General features: G+C 43.6%; 1 protein-coding gene across 3 annotated transcripts; it reads right to left on the reverse strand.

The window, feature by feature from the left end:
- Positions 1-1,341: 1,341 nt before the first annotated feature.
- On the reverse strand, positions 1,342-20,638 carry LOC144592608 (homeobox protein AKR-like). 3 transcript variants are annotated; one of them, XM_078397276.1, is made up of 3 exons: positions 20,291-20,638; positions 18,004-18,221; positions 1,342-4,960 (listed from the first exon to the last, which is right to left on the reverse strand). In XM_078397276.1, the coding sequence occupies exons 1-3, from the start codon at positions 20,304-20,306 to the stop codon at positions 4,391-4,393; spliced, it is 804 nt and encodes a 267-aa protein (XP_078253402.1). In that variant the 5' UTR covers positions 20,307-20,638; the 3' UTR covers positions 1,342-4,390. The 3 variants fall into 3 exon arrangements, with proteins under 3 accessions (XP_078253402.1, XP_078253404.1, XP_078253405.1); XM_078397278.1 differs by lacking the exon at positions 20,291-20,638 and adding an exon at positions 19,689-19,782; XM_078397279.1 differs by lacking the exon at positions 20,291-20,638 and adding an exon at positions 18,552-18,749.
- Between the last annotated feature and the right edge of the window lie 243 nt (positions 20,639-20,881).

Below are 20,881 nucleotides of genomic sequence, written 5' to 3' on the forward strand. Positions count from 1 at the left end.
TGGCTGATCTATCTCTCCCTCCTAATCCCATTCAACGGGTCAGGCAGCAGTTATATTTACCTCAGATAATAGACAATAGGTGCAGGAGTAAGCCATTCGGCCCTTCGAGCCAGCACCACCATTCAATGTGATCATGGCTGATCATTCTCAATCAGTACCCCATTCCTGCCTTCTCCCCATACCCCCTGACTCCGCTATCCTTAAGAGCTCTATCTAGCTCTCTCTTGAATGCATGCAGAGAATTGGCCTCCACTGCCTTCTGAGGCAGAGAATTCCACAGATTTACAACTCTCTGACTGAAAAAGCTTTTCCTCATCTCCGTTCTAAATGGCCTACCCCTTATTCTTAAACTGTGGCCCCTGGTTCTGGACTCCCCCAACATAGGGAACATGTTTCCTGCCTCTAACGTGTCTAACCCCTTAATAATCTTATATGTTTCGATATGTCAGTGATTGAGACGGCTGCTGTACATTGACCCACATGATGTATTGGCAGCACTTTCTACTAATAAAACAATTTGATTCAACTTTAAGAATACATCCTGCATTGCACTCCAAGTATGGAACCATTACAAGTCGAGACACTTTAGAGACTTGGAATACACTTTGGGGGCAAAGTTTCTTTCAACAATAAAAATCCTAATTGTATACAAGCTAATCCTTACAGTGCGATTTCATCAACAGCACCCGGTGGTGTGGCCAAGGAGAGGGAGGGTCCAGAGGTTTACGAGAATTGTCCCAGGAATGAATGGGTTAGCATATGATGAACGTTTAACGGCACTGGGTTTGTACTCGCTGGAGTTTAGGATGAGGGGGGACCTCATTGAAACTTACCGAATAGTGAGGCCTAGATAAAGTGGATGTGGAGAGGATGTTTCCACTAGTGGGAGAGTCTAGGACCAAATGTCATAGGCTCAGAATTAAAGGACATTCCTTTAGGAAAGAGACAAGGAGGAATTTCTTTAGTCAGAGGGAGGTGAATCTGCAGAATTCTTTGCCACAGAAGGCTGTGGAGGCCAAGTCAATGGAGTGTTAAGGCAGTAATAGATTCTTGATTAGTTCGGGTGTTAGTTCAAGTTTTCAAGAGAGAGTTAGATTTAGTTCTTCGGGCTAAGGGAATCGAGGGATATGGGGAAAAGGCCGGAATGGGGTACTGGTTTTCGATGATCAGCCATGATCATATTGAATGGCAGTGCTGGCTCAAAGGGCCGAATGGCCTACTGCTGCACCTATTTTCTATGTTAACCCTGTTACTATTGTTCAGACCCCTTTCCCCCTCAGCTTGGCCCAAAGGTAGATAGAGTCCTCCCAAATAGAGAAGAAACAAAACAATTAGGAAGGAATAAAGTAATTTATTATTATTTTTAATCAAACTTGGGTACAATGTGAAACTGCATTCTGATGCCCCCCACCTTGTATTAGGAAGTGAGAAGAACCCTGCCTGCAGAATCCAGTGGCAAGGCAAAGAGGAATACTGCAGCTTTAATCAGTCTTTACAGGCCTTTGCATCCCGATTCATCAGTAAGGCAAAACATCAATGCAAATTGGACCAGGTTCATATAGTACAGTCTACACTCATTCTTTACAATTTCAAAATGATCACAGTGATGAAAACTGTACAAATACCTTCTAGGTCGAAGGATTAAAAATAACATCTAGTTTAAAAGTAGGACACTCTACTTTTCTTTTTAAAAAAGTTACAGATTTATGATTAATTTTCATCAAGAAATACACTTCCACACAGTATTGTTGACCAACTAGAAAAAAGATGCGAGATGACTTACACCAGCGACGAGATTCAAATTAGAGCTGCTTCAGAAACCGTCATGTTAACAGTGTGTTAATTCAGCTGCCTTTCAAAAGTCATTCATTAACAGCACGTTAGGACGTCAACATCACTGATAATAAATTATACAGAGCAAAAAAAAACGTCACAGAACCAGACTTCATCCCAAACATACTGATCACAATTATTTTTAAGGTGGTACAGATATGGAGGCCAGATTCCCTTTTTTAAAGTCAGTTTCGGAATCTACTGCTGGATCTTTGACTCAATCAGGAGGCAAGATCCAACCCACCAAATTAGGACCTCGCGAAAACCTGTAACTGCAGGATGCATCCTCGAGAGGTAGGGTACAACTCCAACATCTGCACTCATCAGCTCTACAGTGATCAGGGGGTGTGAAGGACCCAATTCTTGCTGTGAATTACAGCAGCAGCAGCCCACAGACAAATGAAATAAATGGAATGAAAAGCTCGATTGCTACTCTTTCTGTTAAGAGGCGTCACCGAGCTCTCTCCAAAGTACAACAGGAGGCCCCGGGCAACCAGAGGACACTTGTAGCCCATCCCCACAATCTGCTATCAAGTTGCGTCACAGGTAGAACAGCAGTCAATTTACATAACCAGTTCCCATGAGAAATTGCCGACCGATGCAAAAATCATAATTCTCCAATTCACAGAACTATTGGGAAAAAAAGTCTTACCATTTTACTAGCTCTTAGATGTACGAGATGGCAAAAATCGAAAGCATCGTAATTCACGCATTTTCCTGCTCGGAAAACAGAAAGGCAAATAGAAATAGAAGGTATATAAACCCGATATAATATATATTGGGAGAAGAAAAGGACAAGTTTAAATAGCCTTAAACTCTCTTCGGGTTAAAGAAAATCCCAAGATACAGCTGAGGTACCTTCATCCAGGATTCAGCGGTGAATTGTTTTTAAACTCGCTGTTGAAATAACAATCCGTGACAATTTTCAAGTCCCATTTTATTTTCACTCTCATCCTAAATGGTGTGCAGAGTGTATTATTCCAACTTTTTTTCTGGGATTCTGCCCGGAAGTAAAAAAAAAAAGGCTTTTCTCAAATTACTGTAGGATCAGCAGCTAGGTTTAGTAAATCTTTTTTTAAATTAGTAATGTTATCAGCAGAGCTTCATGTTGGGGAATCTAGTAGTACTGCAAAAAGAGAAGAGGGACGTGTATACAATAGGGCCAGGTCTTTGGGATAAGGTGCAGTGTCAGGCTGACAGGAACCAAAACCGGTACTGGGGTGGCTACAAATATATACTCACTAGTGTCAAAGCTTCCTTGTGATACATTTAAACTTTTTACCTGATGTTCCACACAGCTTCACCTGTGCTCCCACCTAACTCAAGCAAATACCACCCGAGCATTTCCCTCCCATGAATGGTGTAAACAGCGCAGGAATTTAGGAAAAAGCCTTTTGGAAGCTCCGGCCATTATGTAACATCATTATCTCGTCCTTCACTTAAAAGTCGGTCTCAACTTCGCGAGTTACAAGCTAGAAAGTTTAGAAAGCACAGCGGCACGTGACAGGCCTCCATTCAAATATCGCAAAGGCAATAACAATGGAAGGTGGCAAACTGACGTCACTCTAGTTCCGTCATTATCTCACCCAGACCTCACAGCACCAGTTTTAAAGGCAACAAGCCAGTAACTGCACCACTAATGGAGGAATGACCTAGACTTCTGACTGAGTGCCAGTAAATGCACAAGCTCAGCCAAAACCACATGCATCAAGGAGGCAGCGGATGTACATTCAAGACTTTTGTGCTAAATTGAGATTTATGCCAGCCCATCCAGAAAATACATAATATCAGTGATCAGAGAGCCAAACATTCGGGGCTGGCTCTGCTCTCACCCTCTCTGTTGGTCATCATTTCTTGTGCTGATGCAGCCTTACAGTTTGGGGGAAGTGTGACTGGGATAAGATGGCTTCACGCCAAAGAACAGGAGTCACAGAGTAGGAAGGAGTAAGGAATGCTTGGGTGCAGGTTCTACTGTGGCTACTGCATGTGGAACCTGAAAGCCCAGCAAAGTCTACTACACACAAGGGGTTACTGCAGACCAAAAACTTTCAGTCCCCCGGATCCTTGGTCGATTGCCTTATACTGAAATAAAGACTGAATGTAATAAGGAAAACTCAAGAAACAAGCCCCAGTGACAATACATAATTATATATATATAAAAAAAACTGTTATTCTAAACAATGCACGAGCCGCATTTTTCCATGCAGGAATGATAAAGAGTGAGAAGGAGGCTCTGTATATCTAAATATTGCACAGACTGAAAGGAAAGAATCACATAATCATGGGAAATTCTCACATTATCAACAACTACAAAAAAAAAAAAAAAAAGGTTCATCTAACTATAGTAGTCATGAGTTCAACAGTCTCCATGTGAGCAATTTTTTTGTTAAGACAATTCTGTGATAGGAAGCCAAGTTTTGGGATTCCCTTGTGCAAATAAGAAGGCATCATGCTGCATAAAGCATCTGTTTTTTTTGTTTTCTCTGCCCCATATGGACCAAGCTTTTCCTGTAGTGTTCTTCCTTCGGGTCAGTTTGACAGCTAGCATGGTTAGGGTCTAAGCCACGGCCTTGGATTGCGATTCCATTTCTGCAGCTCGCTTCAACGCAACATCCACCAGCAGCTGAAACCCACTGAAATCTTGGTTGAGATCGGGAGGAGTGGGCGGAGGAGTGTTAAATAGTCCACTCTGGTGGGGTGGATGCGAGCCCATTTGGACAGCATCTTTGGAACATCCAGGAGTGAGATTCATCAGGCCCGCACTTGACAAAAGATCCATTTTAGACATTCCCTCGAGGCTGGTCGGTGGGCAGTAGTGTAAAGGCACGTCGTTCGGCGTCGAGACGGTAGTGTGGCAGATGACCGAAGGTCTCGGCACGGGGGCTCCCCCGGAGGAGGTGCTACGCGGAGACGCCTCGCCATTGTCGGGGCTGGAGCTGGTGGAGCCGAATGATCTCTCGTCGAGGTCTGGCACAAAGCCACTGGACGCCGCTGACGTTTGAACGGGGGCGTGCTCCATGCTCTTACTCCCACGACGCGAGATGGTGAAGTTATTGGGGTTCTGGCCGTCCTTCCTCAGCATGTCTGGCAGCAGTCTGCGGCGTGCATTAATGAACCAGTTACAGACCTGGAAGGCAGTAGGCAAGAGGATAATCAGGTTGTGTACATCTTAACTGTAGACTTTATAGAGATACAGCACAGAAACAGGCCCCTCGGCCCACGCCGACTAGCGATCACACGTGCTACTAGGGGTAATTCACCCTTTTTTTAAACCACCTACAAACCTGTACGTCTTTGGAGTGTGAGAGGAAACCAGAGCACCTGGAGAAAACCCACTCGGTCACAGGGAGAATGTACAAACTCCATACAGACAGCACCCGCAGTCAGGATTGAACCTGGGTCTTTGGTGCTGTAAGGCAGCAACTCTACCGCTGCACCACCGTTCCTGAAATCTACTACAAAAACCACGGAAAGAAATGAGCATGCTGCAGGCAGTGCCAAAACAGTCCATGTAAGCAAAAATAAATGCATTTCAAAAGGTAATGTTGGAGAAATCCAGACTTGCAAGGAAGTAAATCAGATCACATAAAAATTAAATAATCTGCAATCGCTGGAAATCAGATATAAAAATACAAATTGCTGGGAACACTCAGCAAATAAATCAGTAACTGTTTCTCTTTCCAAGGGTGCTGCCTGATCAATGTTTCCAGGATATTTTCTTTTTGTAACTGGATTACATGTTTTAATCCAGCCCACCAAAGCTCATTTCTTGAAACTTTCCCTGCCCACCATGTGCAACTATTTCTTTGATAGACGCCAAATGCTGGAGTAACTCAGGGGGCCTGACAGCATCACAGGAGAGAAGGAATGGGTGACGTTTCGGGTCGAGACCCTTCTTCAGATTGATGTCAGGACTGATGCGTGTCTGTACGTAGTTTGTATGTTCTCCCCGTGACCGCGTGGGTTTTCTCCGAGATCTTTGATTTCCTCCCATACTCCAAAGACTTACAAGTTTGTAGGTTAACTGGCTTGGTATAAGTGTAAATTGTCCCTAGTGTGTGTAGGATAGTGTTAGTGTGCAGATATCGCTGGTCGTTGCAGACACGGTGGGCCAAAGGGCTGTATCTCTAAAAACACTCAGGCTTCAATCCGTGTTTGATGCATTGTACTAGACTGGGGAACATTTAATGCTTAAAACAGCAGGATTTCCATTTCCCAATGATGACGATGACCAGTGTGAACTCAATGGGCTGAAGGGCCCTATTGCTGGCCCGACTCGGTAAAATGCTTGGTGCAGAAACTCAGAAGGGGGTCGTTCTACATCAAGTAGCATACCAAATTATACAAAGTCTAATGTGGATTATAATATGATACAGGGATGCTTAAAAGGAACACGCGCGAGCAAAATGTGCAGAAGGAGTTTAACTTGGCATAATGGTCGACATGGATATTGTGGGCCGAAGGGCCTCTTCATGCACTATACTGTTCTATGTAATCTGCCATGGAACTGGTTTCCTTTCACAATATAACCCATCGGAGTTAAAGGGCGCGGTTGTAAGCAGGTATTAGGAGCTACAAATGTAATGAAATGTTCAATAATAAGATTCATAATTGGCTCTGGACACCCAGGTTTCAGAATGACATCAAAGCAGCACAGTGGTACAGTTGCTGTCTTACAGTGCCAGAGACCCCGGATCGATTCTGACTATGGTTCTCTGTACGGAGCTTGTACGTATTGCCTGGGACCTGCATGGGTTTTCTTCGGGTGCCCCAGTTTCCTCCCACATTCCACAGGTTTGTAGGTTAAGTGGCTTCTGTAAATTGTCCCTGGTGTGTAGGACAGAATGGATGATCGGTGGCCAGCGTGGGCTCAGTGGGCCGAAGGGCCTGCTTCCACGCTGTATCTAAAACTAAAAAAAACTAAAAGGATCAAAAAATGTTTTCCTTCTTGTCTACTTTGATAGCTTTAGCAATTAAATCCAAATTGCTTTTACTTGTGTTCTTTTCATGAGGGACATTTAACCTGCTACGACACAAAATGCTGGAGTAACTCAGCGGGACAGGCAGCATCTCTGGAGAGAAGGAATGCGAGATGTTTTTGATCGAGACCCTTCTTTAGACTCAAGTACTGGGTATCCTGGGACTTGGTTTAGGGATGACGGGGAAGTGAATCTGCTGCGTAACACTAATGCTCAAGCAGAGATCTTTGACTTTTGAGAATCAACTTCCCCTCTGAATGAATATGCTTAGTGAATGAATATGCTTGCCCCATTGGAAGATCAAAAGACAGAGGTTTTTGCTTACTACACCTTATTCATTGGACCCTTTAGAAACTGGAGGCAAGTGCTTATTTATTTATAATGTGGTCCGCAGTCACTGCAGTACTGCTGTCACTTTGAACGTGCAGCAGTAGTGTTGCAACCAAAATGCTCATCGTGATTCAGGGAACAACATGCTTACGATTAGAATTTTGCTGCTGCATTCAATGCATCACTAGCAGACCTGGTTGAAGTCTCTGCACACTACCCAACTCAAAAATGCCACCAATGTCAAAACATCTTTTCAGTCCAGTCACACAATACAAAAGCATTTGAAAGCAAGTTAACTGCTGTGTAGGAGCTAACTGCAGATGCTGGTTTAAACCGCAGATAGACACAAAATTCTGGAGTAACTCAGCGGGACAGGCAGCATCTCCAGAGAGAATGGATTCTTCAGACTGATGGGTAGTTTACATCTCTTTTGCACTTGAGGGACACAATTATGCTACAAAGCAGGACTAGTATTGTGCCACTAGTAGTATTTCCTGCAACAAACTATTCCTCATCCCAGATAAAGAGATTTTTTTGTAATTATCTGTATTCCTCACCTCTCCATTCGCCAAAAGAAAAAGAAAATGCATATTCATTAACAGTGCATCTCCACGTTGACTCAAAGGTTGTATAATAGCTGGTCGAAAAATAATCACAAAAGGAGGGTTTTGCAAGCTTTGAATCAAAGTCTGAGCACAACCAGTGTTCAATTATATTCAACAGTATTCAACAATGCAGGTGGAACAAACACCCAAGGCTATTAAATTGGACACAGCAACTGACAGATAAAAATCGGCTCAAGCCTCATTTATTATTGTTGTGACCAATGTTTATTCATATTGTACAAGGACGTTATGCAAAGATAGGATTGTTTTCACTTCTTTGTAGGAAGGAGCTGCAGATGCTGGTTATACACCGAAGACAACACAAAATGCTGGAGGAACTCAGCGGGACAGGCGGCATCTCTGGAGAGAAGGAATGGGTAACGTTTCTGAAGAAGGGTCCCGACCCGAAACGTCACCCATTCCTTCTCCCCAGAGATGCTGCCTGTCCAGCTGGGTTACTCCAGCAGTTTGTTTTCAGCTCTGATGTTCCCTCACAATGGAATATTTGATGTGTTCCTCCTTTCCCAAGCTCACACAAAGAACTGCTAAAACATAAAGGTAATTGGTCGTGGTCATCAAAAGTAACTGGTCATCTACGGAATTGCATAGGAATGACACACCTGGGAAACACAAACCCAGAGTATAAACTCTAACTCATTTTGTGGTTTGCAGTTGTGGGGAAAGTAGCACAACTCGGATAAAGCAAAAACAAAAGTGTTTTTGATCTGGGGCATAGTCAAGGAGAAGAGCCAGAGGATTTTTTTCAGGATAGGGGAGTCCAAAACTACCGGGCATGTGTCTAAGGTGAGAGGACAAAATTTAGTACCAGAGACAACTTTTTAAACACAGAATGTAGTGCATGTGGAACAAACTGCCAGAGGATGTAGTAGGAGTGGGTTTAATTGCATTTAAAAGGCAATTGTAATGGCCTATGAACAGGTACATGAACAGGAAATGTTGTGCAGAGTTCTGGACCAGGTTCAGGCAATTGGGACTAGCTTGGTTAAGCAGATAGACACAAAAAGCTGGAGCAACTCAGCGGGACAGGCAGCATCTCTGGAGAGAAGGAATGGGTGACATTTTGGGTCGAGACCCTCCTTCAGACAGGTTCCTTCCTACACAGCTTGGTTTAGCAACTTGGTTGACATGGCCCGTTTCCATGCTGTACAGCTCTACAACTAATGGTGTGGGCAGTACTCTTGATGGTTTAACTCTGCAGGAAATATCCATTTTATGTTCTATCATACATAGCATTAGAGTGTGTAGCATGAAACAAATAAATGTCAACATACTATGTAAGAAAGGATTGGAGAGAGAAAATAAGATGCATACAAATCAGTTAGCCTGATAGTTGGGAAAATGTATGGATGTTATAATAGCGATTACAGACCACTGAAAATAATTACAAAATTGGACAGTCAACATGGAATCATGCAAGGGTATTCATGTTTGACAAATCCATTGTTCTTTCAAGTTATAGTTAACAGTACAGACATGGAGACATGGGAGAGCTAACAAATACATTGCATTTGAACTTTCAAACACTGCACAAGAACACATGGAATTGCAGGTTTAGGTTAGTGTAGAGAGACAGCGCAGATACAGGCCCTTTTGGCCCACCGAGTGTACGCCGACCAACGATCACCCCGTACGTTAACAAGCACTGGGAACAATTTACAAGTGGCCTAATTCTGCTCCTTTTGCTTATGACTTTATGACAATTTTACCAAAGACAATTAACCTGCAAACCTGTATGTCTTTAGAGTGTGGGAGGAAACAGGAGCACTCAGATAAAACCCATGCGTTCTTGGGGAGAACGTACAAACTCCGTGGAGACAGCACCCGTAGTCGGGATCGAACCAGGGTCTCTGGCACTGTAAAGCAGCAACTCTACCGCTGCGCCACCAGTAAATATATGGAGAATTGAGGACTGGCTAATGAACAGAAAACAATTGGAATGAGCAGGGCAATTCTGATTCGGTAGTGGGAGTTTGCCCCAAGGATCAGTACGGGGGGGGGGGGAGGGGGGGGAAGAAGAGAGAAATCATCACAACAACATGACTGATTTGTGTCAGGGGATTGAACATAATACATCCACGTTTGATGATGATACAAAGCTGAGCAACAGTTTAGGTTGAGAGAATACAACAAAATTTAATGGGGAATAGAGATGAGTTAAGGGATATGAACAAGGCAAATTGAACATGTAAAAATACAAGATCATCTAATGTGGTTGGAGATGATTAAAAATGCCTTTTTTTTTTTAAATGGTGGCAACAGTGAAACACATTAGCTGTCAGAAGGATCGCAAATCAAAGATACAGGTTTAGTTCAGGAAAGTGATGGTGATTAAGGAGGAGCCACGATCTTATATCAATGGCAAAAAAAACCCAAAAGGGGGGAAATTATCTACGTGTTAATATTTCTGATGTTCTTGTATAGGATATCATGGCTCCGCACTTTTGATTAATTATGTACTTTGAGTACAGAAAAGCATTGGCAACTTGTTAAACAGACAGGGGGGGACAAGTATGAAATATGACCCATCACATCCAGATCAAACAAATTCCCTTGGTAGGTTTGGCACCGCATAGTTTTTTAATGATTTAAATTTGGTCGCACACAGGTGGTGAAGAGATATTTTTGGGAAGAATTTATTCTTTGTTTTATTAATAAAACACAGACCAAATTGCCACAGTGCCAGGCACCACAGGTGTCTGTCTGTTTATACGATTTCAATGCTGGTGTTCTCATACACAGCCTGAACTCTTATCTCCAGTGTAATACTAAACTCCACCACCTCTGCTCATCTCATCTCCCAGATGAGATTCCTTCTCCATTGAAGTTAACAATGCTGAATCACATATCAGGATAACTACTACTTCTCGTAACGTCAAAATTGCTTTTACTGTTCCGCCATTCAATACCCAGCAGAGTTCTTTCAACATTGTGCAAAAAGACCTTTGTGCTACTTCAAGTACCGGCAGAATCATGTGTATTGCTAATGGGGAAGAGATTGTGTCATTCTTTTTGTGCATTGCATACCTACTCCAGTTTCAGTTTATTGTCTTTGATTATCAACTTCATAGCCATGCCCCTCCTCACTCTCACAATCATTAAGCCTTCAATATTACAGAAATATTCTTCCAAGTCTTAACATTATGTGTGCCCATCTCCCAACACCTGTGCCACAAGCAATTTACATCCTGTGTGATTTATATCCTATTCATGGGAAATCCTTTACAATTACCCCAGCCTATTCCCAGTTCTCCCTTTCCAAGGGAGGCCCAATGCCTTCTTCATTTAACCAAGCTTTTGTCACCACTGAAACCTGATTACACTCCTCTTGTGCATCATAGGATGTTATCTCACTACAGAAAAGTAAATCAGTGTTATGGAAAGTGTATTGAAGATATTTAAATGTGAAATGGGTGTTCTAAAGTACCACTCAACGACATGAATTCACAGCAGGTTTATAATATGGATATTGAGTGGAAATTGGAAAGTGACTTAAGTTTGCAAAACAAATTTTTGAGTGTCCAATTTACTCACTTCAACCAAATAGGAACTCCACATCGAGGTTTAAAGTTTACAAAGATAGACATAGAAAGCATGAAGGAACATTATTTCCACATGATCTAGGTCAGAGGGGCACCAAGTTTTCTTTGGATAACCACATTATATTTAGTACGGGTGTCAGGGGTTACGGGGAGAAGGCAGGAGAATGGGGTTGAGAGGGAAAGATAGAACAGCCATGACTGAATGGAGGAGTAGACTTGATGAGCCGAATAGGCTAATTCTGCTCCGACAAGCTGTCAAGTATGGAGCTCAATGGATGATGCATGTACAGAGCTCTGCACACAAAAGGTCCTCAAGAACTACAGATGCCGGTTAATACACAAAACGACACAAAGTGCTGGCGAAACTCAGCAGACCAATCAGCATTTCTGGAGAACAGATACATGATGTTTCGGTCTGAAGAAAGGTCCCAGCCCAAAATGTCACCTATCCATGTTCTCCAGAGATGCTGCCAGACCCGCTGAGTTACGCCAGCACTTTGTGTCCTATTGTGATCCACTGCCTTGTTGATAAAAGGATGTGCAAAGCATTCTGAATGCAATAAAACATCAAATGATTAACTAATCCCAAAGATCTTTTTACTATGTACTGATAACCATGTAACAATGCCATGTTGATCACCATTCTTGTAGTATTCAGTTACAAAGTCATCCTGCATCTCAATAGTCATCTGCCACACCAGTTTAAAGCTTGTTGCCTTCCTTCTCTGCACACTAGTACACCAATCACCAGTACAGATTTTTTTAAACAAATCACAACAAACTCTATTTGTCATTGTGAAAACAAATGTGCTCCTTTTTCCAGAAAAATGTACCATCCTAAATTAACATTCTCATCCTTGTTTTCAATTTTCATTATTATCTTTCCCATCCCCACTTAGTCAGAGTTTTACAGCGTTGAAACAGACCCTTTAGCCCAACTTGCACATACCGTCCAACATGTCCCATCTGCACTAGACCCACTTACCTGCGTTTGGCTCATATCCCTCCAAACCTGTCCCATCTTGATTAGTACGGGTGTTGGGGGTTATGGGGAGAATGAGGTTCAGAGGAAGAGCTAGATCAGCCATGATTGAATGGCAGAGTAGATTTGATGGGCTGAATAGCCTACTTCTGCTCCTATCACTTATGGACTTATCCATGTACCTGTCTAAATATTTCTTAAGCATTGCGATAGCACTTCTACAACCTCATGCTGCCCCATTATCCTCCAAAATCTCCAACTCTTGTCTATAACACTTAAATTTAATTGATCTGCCAATGGCGACCAAGCCTTCATGGTTGTCAATGGCAGACTAATGAAGCCCAGAGAACATGAGCTCCGCTATTCAAAATCCATTCACGCCTCTCTACGTTCTTCAAACAGTACTCAAATCCTACCCATTCTCCACAAACCTCTCCATTAATTAACCACCAGAGTGACTTTGGGTTAATTATTTTATTGGATAATGGAAACAATCCAAGGCATCACTGAATGTTGCATTAGGTGGTAAATGAATGGAAATATTGCTGTACCCTCCACCAACTCTGGAAATTAGGGAACATCTACGTTGTATCTATAAGTTTTCTTCAATAGTTCCACTGCATTTCTCGTAGCCAACCAAATAATTTGCATTTGGGGTGCAAACAACATCTTCAAATATAATGATCACAAAGTAATGTTATTTTTGTTACTGGAAAAGCAGACATTTACTGTCCATTCCTCAATGATTGCCAATCTGAGTGTCTTGCTGGGCCACTTCAAAGGACATTGAAAGAGTTGGCAACATCAATTGATCTGGAGTTACTTATAGATAGAAGGACTGGCAAACTTCCTCAAAAGGGGTATGGTAGGGAATGAGGAAGACAGTAATAGAATTCATAGATGGCTGAAGATTAAATTTAAGAGAGAATTGCGAGCCAATAGATTTTGTCAGGCAATAGAATAAGAAACAGCACAAAGTAGCACCGTTCTAAAGGGATATTTAGTTTAGTTTAGAGATAGTACGGAAACAGGCCCTTCGGGTCCGCGCTGACCAGCAATCCCCACATGTTTACGCTATCCTACACACACTAGGTACAATTTACAATTATACCAAGCCAATTAACCTCCAACCCTGTACGTCTTTGGAGTGTGAGAGGAAACAGCACCCGGAGAAAACCCACGCAGGTCATGGGGAGAAGGTACAAATTCCATCCAGACAGGCAACCGTAGTCAGGATCAAACCCGGGTCACTCCACATAAATGCATACAGGTGACAGTGACAGGACATGTAAAGAAAGTGGTAACACACAAATGCTTCTAGGTCTGTTGTACAAAAGCAGGACGGTTGCATTAAACCTGGTAAAACTGGTTAGGCTACAACTAGAGCACGTGTCCAAATCGAGTAACCACAATTTAGGAAGGATTCAAGGGTCATAGGAAAGGCACTTCAAAGGCACAGAAATGTCTCAATTGGTGGATTTTTGCTACATCATCAGATTGGAAAAACTGAAAAGGTTATTTTTAAAAACAAACAAGGTTAAAAGAAGGCACAAGAGACTATTAAATGCTGGAATCTGGTGATTTGACAGAGATTCGTAAGCAGAGAGGAGATGTCCATTAATCAATGACGCAATGACCAAGGGAACTGACTCAGGGTGACAAACAATACATGAGCAAAAAAATTAAACAGTCGATCTGCTCTGGGACTGAAGACACAAGAAACCGCAGGTGCTGGAATCTTGAGCAAAGCACAAGAGGAACAGACTGGTGATGCTTCGGGTTGGGACCCTTCTTCAATTTAGAGAATAGACAATAGGCGCAGGAGAAGGCCATTCGGCCCTTCGAGTTTAGTTTAGTTTATTGTCGCGTGTACTGAGGTATAGTGTAAACCCTTTTTGCGCATGCTATCCTGTCAGCAGAAGACTATATATGATTACAATCAAACAGTCCACTAGACTAGAGTCTGAAGAAGTGTTCCAAACTGAAACCCTCTAAAGGTGCTGCCTGACCCCTTGAGTCCGCACAGCATTTTTTTTTTGTTTTGCTCATGATCTGGAACTTATTGATCTTAAGAATGATGAAATGGAGCACGTAAGGAAAATTTGTTTTTTTCCCCCCAAAGGTACTTGCAAGAAGATAATCTGCAGGGTTATGTAGAAAGATGAAGTGGATGGGACTGATTGGATTGCTCCAAAAATAATTAGCAAAGATTTAATGGCATACATGGTGATTCTAGTTATTTCCCCAAGCCATACAATATCCTACAAGATGAAAACATTCCTTCTTAAGCTTCAACATCACATTACAGTATTTGTTAATTTTCCTCGGCATTAATATCCATGATGAATTTGGAAGTCAAATATGTAGGAAGGAACGGCAGATCTGCTTTATACCGAAGATAGACACAAAATGCTGGAGTAACTCAACGGTCAGGCAGCATCTCTGGAGAAAACAACAGATGTTTCGGGTCAGAGCCATTTTTCAGACCAAACGATAGAAGTGAGGGCGAGAGGACTGGAGGTGAGTAAAGGGTATAACATAACAAGACCAACAACAGATGACCTCAGGGAGGGTGGAGTCCATAATTGCCTATTGTTGGCTGGAGAAGATGTGCTAACGACAGGGATACAAAGGACATGAAGAGTGGAACCAGTACGATGACTAGGGTGGGGGAGAAAGGAATGCATGAGTTACTTGAAATTAGAGTAATCAACGTTCATACCGCTGGGTTGCAAACTGCCCAAGCGAAATACGAGGTGCTGTTCCTCCAATTTGTGTGTGGCCTCACTGACTGACAATTAAGCAGACTTCCTGAATGATGTTGAGCACCTTATGAGCAGCTGCAACTACAACCAGATGCAACTTTGCTGATTTGGTTCTCAATTGAGCTTTCACAAGTCAATTGACTCTCCATTTTGTGAATAAGGCATATCAACATTGATACGCTTTGTTTAATTAACTATATTTAATGTTGGTACCTCAGGTTATAGACACCAATGCTTCTGTATCATCCACCACCCCTTTGCTGGTTGCCTCAGCCCCAGAGACCTGGCTTTGATTCTGGCCTTGGGTGCTAGCTGTATGGAGTCTGCACATTCTCCCAGTGACTAGGAGTTTTCCCTGGGCTCTTCAGTTTCCTCCCACATTCCAAATATGTGTATCCATATTCCCAGTATGGAGATGGCTGATAGATTAAAAAGGGGGGAGTTGATGGGTATGCAGGGAGAATAGATTAGCGGGACAATTAATAAGGGAATGGGGGCACTCTGTGAGTTAACATAGATGCAATGGGCCAAAGTGAACTTTTTATATGTAGGAAGGAACTACGGCTGCTGGTTTGCACTGAAGATGGACACAAAAACTGGCGTAAGGCTCTGTGGGGAGTAGTGCGTTCGGCTGAACGCACTATGGGAACTGCACTCGCCCCCCTGCAGGACCTATACATCAGGAGGTGCAGATCCAGAGCCAGCAACATTATGGGGGACCCCTACCACCCCAGCAACGGGCTGTTCCAGCTGCTACGGTCAGGCAAACGCCTCCGCTGTCACACTGTGAAAACAGAGAGGATGAGACGGTTTCTTCCCAGAGGCCATCAGGACTGTTAACTCTCATATCACCAGGGACTAATTTAATTTACTGTATTAATTTATTTTTTGTGGTAAAAAAAATGATTCTATTCTGTTTTGAAGTTTTAGCACAATCCGCAGGCGTTGCCACTTTCATTTCACTGCACATCTTGTATATGCATGTGACAAATAAAGTTGACTTGACTCGACTAACTCAGCGAGTCAGGCAGCATCTCTAGAGAAAAAAGGAAAGGTAACGATTCGTGTTGAGATCCTTTTTCCAGCTGACAGCTCTGACTCAGTCTGAAGAAGTGTCTCCACCCAAAACGTCACCTATCCCTCTGCTCTTTTTATATTGTAGGGACATGTGGAGGGAAAAAAAGGGCTCAAAGGAGAACAAAGTCAGAAAGGTTGCATCTGGTTGTAATTGCAGCTGCTCATAAGATGCTCAACATCATTCAGGAGGAAGGTTTGCTTAATTGGCAGTGGAGACAGAAGCCACTTACTTCATTGTTGACAATAACTCCACTGCTGCAGCAGCTTTTACAATGCTCACTTTGACTGCATCTCCCAGCCCAGCGACTTACACTACTAACAGCCCCAGTGCAGCCACGTCACAGATTCATAACCAGCAGGCTCCCCTTCACTAACCAGACTGACGTGGAGATATACAACATTGCAACATTGCTGTCACTGAGTCAGTGTCTCAAGAAGCCTTACCAGACACTCTGGGCCCACAATCACTACAAAACACAGCCTCCAGGACAGCTCATGCCAGTTTTTAAGAGACAACTCACCAATTAATGCAAGAACAAAGTTGGTTAAAAAACAGATGGCACAGTTACTTCATTTAAACACCCATTCACTCCTGCATGGTTACTGTCTGCTATCCACACTCAGTTGGGGGGCTCTGTAAAGTTCATCCTGTGTACATCTGGTTTCTGCAAATGTCACGTGTAGGAAGGAACTGTAGATGTTGGTTTCTGCTGAAGATAAGACACAAAGTGCCAGAGTAACTCTGGGCCAGGCAGCACCTCTAGAGAAAAAGGATGGGTGACGTTTTAGGTCAAACCGGTCTTCAGACCCCTTGAGTCTGAAGAAGGGTTCCGATCCAAAATGTCATCCATCCTTTTTCTCTGTGGATGCTGCCTGACCTGCTGAGTTACTACAGCACTTTGTGTATATCTTCTGCAAATGTCAAAATTTTGTAAACGCTTGCCCCAAAGTGAGCATTCAAGCTGGAATGAGGGCAGAGAAGAATTACGAGGATGTTGCCAAGACTTGAGGGCCTGAGCTATAGGGAGAGGTGGGGCAGGCTAGGACTTTATTCCTTGGAGCAAGAGGAGGCAGAGGGGTGATCTTATAGAAGTGGTGTATAAAATCATGAGGGGAAAATATAGGGTGAATTCATTGACTCTTTTTACCCAGAGTAGGGGAATAAAGAACATGGGAACATAGATTTAAAATGAGGGGAAAGAGTTAATAGGAGCCTGAGGGGTAACTTTTTCCACTCAGAGGTGGTGGCTGTATGGAACGAGCTGCCATAGGAGGTAGTTGAAGCAGATACTATAATAGCATTTAAAAGGCACTGGGTCCAGGAAATGAAAGGTTTAGAGGGACGTGGGCCAAACATGGGACTAGCTCAGAAGGGGCATATTGGTCGGCATGGACTGAAAGGTCTGTTTCTGGATATACTGTATGGCGATAATCATGAGGCCATCCTCAACTATTCAGGGTCTGTAGCAGATGATAATAACTAAACAGCTCGCATAACACATCAGCCAAAAGACGACAAACGTATTTGGAGGGTGGGGGGGAAACCCAGGTCGCTAATAAACAAATAGGTTTATTAACGACCTGGGTTCCCCCCCCTCCCCCCCAAAATATGTTTGTCGTCTTTTCAAAGCTGTGAGAATTGTGCCACTAAATTGCCCAAGTGCACAAACGCATACATACAAACAAACAGCGCCCGGCTGCATTATTGAACAGAGCCTCTCACCGCAATTCTACAAACGCCAGCTGACTCCAACAATTTGTAGGATGGCAGATCCAGGGGGTGGGGGTGAGAGCTGCAAAGGAACTGGACATTGCAGGCGATTTGATCCCGGGTTGCTCGGCCGGCCGGGTGGGTTAGTTAGGCTGACTCACCTGCAGCACGGAGAGTTGCGCCTGTCTGGACAGCTGCGTCTTCTCCTGTTCGGACGGGTACGCCTTGTAGCGGTGCACGTAAAGCCAGTCCCGCAGGATCCGCACCGACTCCTTCGGCAGGTTGCCCCGTCTCCGCCGCTTGCCCGAGTGGGAGAGGTCAAGGGGGGTTTCCGTGCTCTCGTCCTCGTCGGTCTCGCTGCCGCACACCGGCCCCATAGCTGTGGAGGATGGGATATGAAGGGAGATCAATAGAAACCCGCCTTCCTTGCTGCAATGTCCCGGCACGTCTGCCCTTAACACATTCACTGCCTCCTTGTCAATCGGGCCAGAGAAGGGATCAAACCGGACAGTTGCAATTGTCAATATTGTTGCAATTGTCAAATTGTTGCAATTGTCAATATTGTTGCAATTGTCAATATTGTTGCACTTTAAAGACAATGAAAATCCACCTTTTAATTCCTGCGAATTTTTGTCTGTCCCCCACTTAATCTCCCAAAGTAGCTCACTTACTCACTCACCCACCCACCCAGGCGAGCGACCTGACTCACCGCATTTCAGTTGGGGAAAATCCGAGTTTCTTCAAACAATAACAAATGGCTGGAGGCGTCGTTAGGCGACTTCAGCGCGTCGACTCGGTAATGGTTAAGAAGAGCGTTACAGCGGGCCCTGTCTGTCCTCAGACTACCCCGTGAGTCGCACACAGGACTTTCCAATCAAAGCAACAAGCCCTCTCAAAGATCGGCCCCCTTGTTCAGGGAGAAAAACGTCTGGTTGGCTGAGTTTGAATCGAATCCCCGATCGGGGCTGTCAGTTTGTAAAGTGATACATGCCCGCTCTCCCAGCGCTTAACAGTGCAGTGGCCATTAGCTGTTTGGTGCAGAACAAAAGAACAGAAACCTTCCCAAAACAACTCGTGTTTCTGCCTTGCTACCTTTGCAGCGAGTCCCCACCGAAGGAAATACCCGTGCATTTCCTCCCCCCCCCCCCCCCCCTTAAAAAGTGTTATCATTCGGACAGTTTAGTAGTTCCATTTCACACATTCTACCTTGAAAAATCAAAGTCGAAACTTGTGGCCTCAGTCACAAACACGTGTTGCTAATCCTATGTCACACTAAATGCAAACAAATTCGAACAGTGTAGCTAAAACTCATTGTAAAATTGCCCACAAGACGACTAACGGTCTAGGGCTACTGGATTAGGAAATGATTTTTAAAAAAATAACAATTAATAATAAATAAATAATTTCCGCACGAAAAAAACAAAAACTTTCAGCTTTCCATGTTAAAAGGGTCTTAAAGTCCCTCTCGTTCATTAAATGATAATTTCGTTTACAAAACACGGTTGAAACAGACGGCAGAGATAGTGCGCTGCGGGACCTGTCACAAACATTGTTTTACTTGGCTAAAGTTCAAGAGGAGGGGTTTGGGAAAAGTTTTACATTCCGACATATTTCAGAACAGGATAAATCCTCCAGAACCCAATGCACAAACCTAACGCGATTAAATCCCATCTCCCGAACACTAAACGCATTTTCTACAAAATGGTGACTGGATTTGCTGGAGTCTAGTCCTTTGAAACTCGAAGTACTGTGACTTTAATTGAGTGAATGGAGGAGAAAACAAAAGTACGTTATGCACGGTTGAGTGTTTAATAAGTGGAGGGTTTGCAGACTAACTGAAACTAACCGTCCTTGTAAATCATTTCTCAGATTGTACCGCCCACGTACAATAGTGATTTTTTGAAAAGTTGTTTCAATGCTTGGCCTTCGACTCATTTCGAGAAAAAAAAGAAAAGAAATGCATCACTCAAATGTTGTATGATCTCACTGTGGTGCATTTCCTATCATTGGGAAAATCCCCCTAACCTCCAAAACTTCAAACTCGTGGCATCCAAGAAGGCACTTATAAACTTTTATCTTTTTTTAAAAAAAGAGAAAGGGGAAACGTGATTAAACGTCGTAATGCGAAGCTCGTCATTGGAAAGGCGAGGTTTGTCACAGGAGGAAGAAAGTTTTTTTTTCCACGAGGTGAGAGATCTCAAACAAAGCCTTTAAACTCTCTGGGCACCCACCTCTTTTCTTTAAACAAAAAAAAGATACATTTGCTAATTCTCCCCCTCGGCAAACGATGGATTGCCCCTCTCTCCAGAAACTCCACTAACAAAAATATATATATCAGATCCTAAATTAAATAACCAAACGGATAGACGACAGAAGAGTTGAAGGAAATGAACACGACTTGACAACGCGCCAGCAGCGTGCACACACAGTAAAGCAGCGTTCACCTACCTTTCTTCGCTTTCATCCTTCTCCACAAACGTGTCTCCAGGCGAACCAGTGTGGGTGGGGAGGAGGAAACAACCGATAAATCAAAACAAATCTCTTTTCCCAACAAGTTTCCGAGTTAGAAAGTAGGGAGCGAGGCAATAATGTCAGGGGTTTTGTTGTTGTGTGTGTTTGGTACTGTCGAGTGGAGCCAACTTGTTGCAAGTGTCGAGGTGGGCGCTTTGGTGCTCGCTCTGCCCCAGCGTGTTGTGTTGCTCGCTGGAGGAGTCAAACAATAGGTAAACACATCGCTGCTGCTACCTGACGCTCGGGAGCACTCGGCTCAGCTCGGCTCGTCTCGTCTCGCCTCGCCTCTCCTCTCAGCGCTGACTGCCTCCACGGGAGCTGACAGCTCTCTCTCTCTCTGACAGCTGCTGCCTCGGCTCTCTGGTGGGTCCGCCCACAAAACCCAGGCTGTGCAAAAAAGCGAGAGAAACAACTCTCCTCTCTTGACATCAACCCCATTCAAAAAAAAAACCTTTACTATTTGCATACACCCAGGCAATCCAATCCCGACTCGCTTTTTGGGTTACTTTTCGTTTGGGAAAAAAAAGT

The sequence above is a fragment of the Rhinoraja longicauda genome, chromosome 4 (genome assembly GCF_053455715.1).
Source record: "Rhinoraja longicauda isolate Sanriku21f chromosome 4, sRhiLon1.1, whole genome shotgun sequence".
NCBI classification, from domain to species: domain Eukaryota; kingdom Metazoa; phylum Chordata; class Chondrichthyes; order Rajiformes; family Arhynchobatidae; genus Rhinoraja; species Rhinoraja longicauda.

Coding starts and splice junctions, on each gene's coding strand:
- LOC144592608 (XM_078397276.1), bottom strand. Junction 4,961..18,003: donor CGCAACTCTCCGTGCTGCAG/GTGAGTCAGCCT, acceptor ACTGCCTTCCAG/GTCTGTAACTGGTTCATTAA.